Here is a 4210-nt window from a genome sequence, read left to right on the forward strand (position 1 = left end):
ACAGAGCTGCTGTTGTAGTCCAGATGGCCCCCTTACCGAGCCCTCCGAGAAACGGGCTCATTCCTATTTATTTATCCGTTTCCTCTAAATGTAGCCCACCCATTCTTCAAGGCCTATCTGATACCCACAGCATTAATTCATTTTTCCTGTCATTTACTGAGTGCCCGGCAGATTCCAGGCACCGTGCAGGGAACATTGTCCCTTCCATTCAGATCTTTCAGTCTGACTGGGGGGACAAGACATGAACAGGTAGCCTGAGCCAGTAAATATCCAACGAGCTATTGAGACACTATCATTTGCCATTGGATTCCCAGTGCTCAGCACATAGTGGGTGCTCAGTGATGTTCTTTGAACTTGAATGAACTGAACATAAAGACTTCAGGCTCCCAGTTGTGGGGGACAGGGGGAACTACAAAAGTTTCCAACGGAGAATTGGTCTTGCCTGGGTGCCTAAGATACCATGTTGCATAGCCAAGAGGTTATGACATCCCAGGAATTTTAAGAAATCAAGAAAAGCCCACAGAGTCATGGGAAAGTCTGAAGCTTCCTTCTGGGGGAGGAAAGCCAGCTGCTCATGGGAGAGGAGCCTGTGACTCTGATGAAGGAGGGTTTTGAAATTCACCTCAAGAACTTGGGCCTTTAGCCAATAGATGATGAAGAGCCATAGTGGGCAGGGGGATGACATCCACAGTGGTTTTTCAGCTGAGTGGTCAGGCGACGTGCACTAAAGTGAGGAAAGGTTGAGTTAGAGAAGGTTGATTTAAAAAAAAAAAAAAAAGAAAAGACAAGACAAGAAAAGGTCATGGTAGTCCACACACGAAGTAAACAAAACAAACAAACCTAGTTTAGGGTGGTCCTGGTCCCAGTGGATTTGGACGACAGCTGTAGAGATTTTACTCAATGGGCCTGAGCAGCACACATCACAGGGCTTCTAGGATAATCTAATGAGCTGATGGCTGTGAGCCTGCTTGGAAGAGTGTAGAGCTGGGTATGTAAGCATCAGAATGGTTGTTCATGGGCAGAAATGGCGTCGTAAGTGGAAGAGTTCAGCCACATGGTGGGAGGATGTGGGAGGTATGGGAGGACAAAAAAAAAGGAGCAGGAGTGAGTGGCCAAATGTTCAGACTCTGGAACCAAATCCCAGGATGGCCTCTTATGAGCTGTGGGGTCTGGGAAAGTTACTTGTCTCCCTGTGCCTTGACTTCATGATCTGTTAAAATATGAATGGAAACAACAATAGTCTTTTCCGGTCAAGTAAATTGTTGCAAGTCAGTTCGATCTGTGATAGGCCCACAGAAGGTGCAGAATAAAGGTCAGCTATTATTATTAACAATGCCAACTTAGTTGACTTCTAGAAGTCTCCCTCTACCCAGGGGGACCTCTCCTCCATCTTGCAGCCCAGATCACGCATATAGTCGCTGGATTACATCCTGTCTGGTCTAGTGTTCAATCTGTGTGCTGGGCGTAGATTTTTTTTTTTTCCAGCCACAAGTACCAGGCTCTGGGTGCTTCTGCTAGGTTCCCAGGGCCTTATCCAATGACAAGGAACATCAGGCCCTCCCAACAGCGCCAGGTGTAAATGGACTATTGCAAATCTACTCAACAGCTTCATGGCCCATGTTCTTGGAGGATTTGTCTACTAAGCATGGCTCCACTTTATAATGGCTGAAAGAAGGTGCGAGCTGAAAGGTACAGAGGTTCACAGTGTAAAATCTACCACAGGGGTTGCTTTGGAGGATATCACTTATTTGTTTTCTCAAAGACAATGCTTAGATCAAAGTTATCACGCCTAGCCAGAAAGACTTGGGAACCAGGAAATAAAGGACGGCTGTGGGCAGCCATTGAGAGGCACCCAAACATCTCATCCCTCAGGAAAGCTAACTTTTTTTTTAATGTTTATTTATTTTGAGAGAGAGAGAGAGAGAGACAGAGAGAGAGAGAGAGAGCATGCACGCAACAGGGGCAGGGGCAGAGGGGAAGAGAGAGAATCCCAAGCAGGCTCTGCACTGTTAGTGTGGAGCCCAATTTGGGGCTCGATCTCACAAACCATGAGATCACAACCTGAGCTGAAATCGAGAGTTGGTTGCTTAACTGACTGAGATACCCAGGCGCCCTGAGCAAAGCTATCTTTAAACAACAAATCCAAACAGGTAAAATTAATTACCTAGTATTCATTAAATAACCTTCCAAAGGTAAAAACAGTAATGAAAAAACAGAAAAATAAAAGACAAACAAGGGGAATTTGTTTTAAAAAGACAAATTCAGGAGATACTGGAAAATACCACATTAAAACTAAAAAAGCATTTACATGTATTTGAATTTACATGTAAACTATAGTTTAATTTAAAGAAAATGCTTCAAGATCAGCTCTAGATTGCCGAAGGTGCCTGATAAAATATACTGGCTGAAAATAGTAGGAATAACCAGTATAAACATTTATCTGATTAAAAGGAAGTTATAACACTCAATATGCCTCAAAGCAAGAGTTTAAGGGAAAGTGATTCCAGAACATGGGTTCTCAAACCTGGCGGCACAACAGAATCGTTTGGATTACACATTCAGACTCTCAGATTCTCTCTGCTGAGCCTGAGTCAGTGGGCTTGGAGGGGGGCCGTGGAAGCCACTGTCTGGGGCTGGGCCCTGTTGGGTAGCCGCACTGGGGAGGACGTTTTCTCTCCGTCTGTTCTGAACACCCGGCTTCTGGGGCACCTGGGTGGTTCAGCTGGTTAAGCGTCTGACTTCAGCTCAGGTCGTGATCTCACGGTTTGTGCATTCGAGCCCCGCGTGGGGCTCTGTGCTGACAGCTCAGAGCCTGGAGCCTGCTTCGGCTTCTGGGTCTCCCTCGCTCTCTGCCCCTCCCCCACTCACGCTCTGTCTGTCTCTCACTCTCTCTCAAAAAGAAACACTTAAAAAGAATTTTTAAAAAAACGAACACCCGGCTTCTAACATGGCCGTACGTCTCAGTTTGCTCCAGGAGGGATGTCAGAGGACCCAGGGAGAGGCTGTGGAAGGCGCATTCTAAGAGGAGCACCGTGCAAGGCTCACCCGGGAAGCAGCCGGATGGTGAGTCAGAGCCTGACCATCCCCTTGGGCTGGGGGAGGTGGAGCGGAGGGTAGGGTCACCTGCAGGCACCTGAGGCGGCACCTGCAGGGCTGAGGATGTGGAGAAGCTGTGAATGCCCCTTGGCGTGGATGAGTCATCCACCTTTGGAAACAAAGACACCCGTTTTCATTTCTATTTAACAAGACCGGGATCTTTATCTAATTTCCTGGTTCTTGCACGTGAAGGACTGACTTAAGGGCCCCTATGTCAGGTGCTCTTAAGTGTTGGGGTACATGGTAATCACCTGGGTGCTCCAGGCGGCCCGGGACTTTGGAAGGAGGACTCTGTCAGTCTCTTAGGCAGCACGTCCCTGGGCCCAGCACCTTGGCGGGAGGGAGAGGCTGAGAAGAGTCCGGCTAGCACATTATTATAGAAATCTGACTTCAGGGAAATTTAAGAACACTTTTTAAGTGTAGTTTTAAACAACTGTTCTCAACTGGGATGCCTTTCTCCTGAAGACTGGCTCCCTGTGCAGCTCGTGGAAGGTTCTGGCAGGTGTTCTGGCCGCGTCGAGGTGTACTTCGAAGGCGTGTGGTGCACGGTGTGTGACGACCTTTGGGACAAGAAGGAAGCACAGGCGGTGTGCCGGCAGCTGGGCTGCGGGTCCGCCGTGTCCGCCCCCGGGGAGGCCCACTTCGGCCAGGGCTCCGGCCCCATCCTTCTGGACGACGTGCAGTGTTCTGGGACCGAGGCCTACCTGGGACAGTGCTCCCACGCCGGCTGGTTCACCCACAACTGCGGGCATGGGGAAGATGCTGGTGTCATCTGCTCGGGTAAATGTCTTGCTCACTTCTCTGGGACTTGAGTTTCCTTCCCCCCGCCCCAGTTGTGTCCTCAGCTTCTCCCCAGCACAGCTGGACACCCTAAATCTAACCCCCATCTGCTTGTGTCCGTTCGAGAAGCCAAAGGTCATCATATCGAAAAGAATGCTAGGCTTGAAGCAAAAAGCCTTCGTCCGGTCCCAGGATGGGCTACATTACGGTAGGTCCTGGTGCAAAATGACAATGTGGGTCTCCTCTTTCAGAAATTATTAAGAATTTCAAGAGCTGTGAAAGCAGAGCGTTAGAGCTCTGAGCGGGGACCCTGAGTGGGGCAGGAGCATCTGGC

At 48.9% G+C, this 4210-nt stretch overlaps 1 protein-coding gene across 1 annotated transcript; it reads left to right on the forward strand.

Annotated features, from left to right (window-relative positions):
- Nucleotides 1-2947: 2947 nt before the first annotated feature.
- On the forward strand, nt 2948-3908 carry LOC123577314 (putative DMBT1-like protein). Its single transcript, XM_045439398.1, has 2 exons — nt 2948-2953; nt 3579-3908. The coding sequence occupies exons 1-2, from the start codon at nt 2948-2950 to the stop codon at nt 3906-3908; spliced, it is 336 nt and encodes a 111-aa protein (XP_045295354.1).
- The last annotated feature ends 302 nt before the right edge of the window (nt 3909-4210 follow it).

The sequence above is a fragment of the Leopardus geoffroyi genome, chromosome D2, assembly GCF_018350155.1.
Source record: "Leopardus geoffroyi isolate Oge1 chromosome D2, O.geoffroyi_Oge1_pat1.0, whole genome shotgun sequence".
NCBI lineage: Eukaryota > Metazoa > Chordata > Mammalia > Carnivora > Felidae > Leopardus > Leopardus geoffroyi.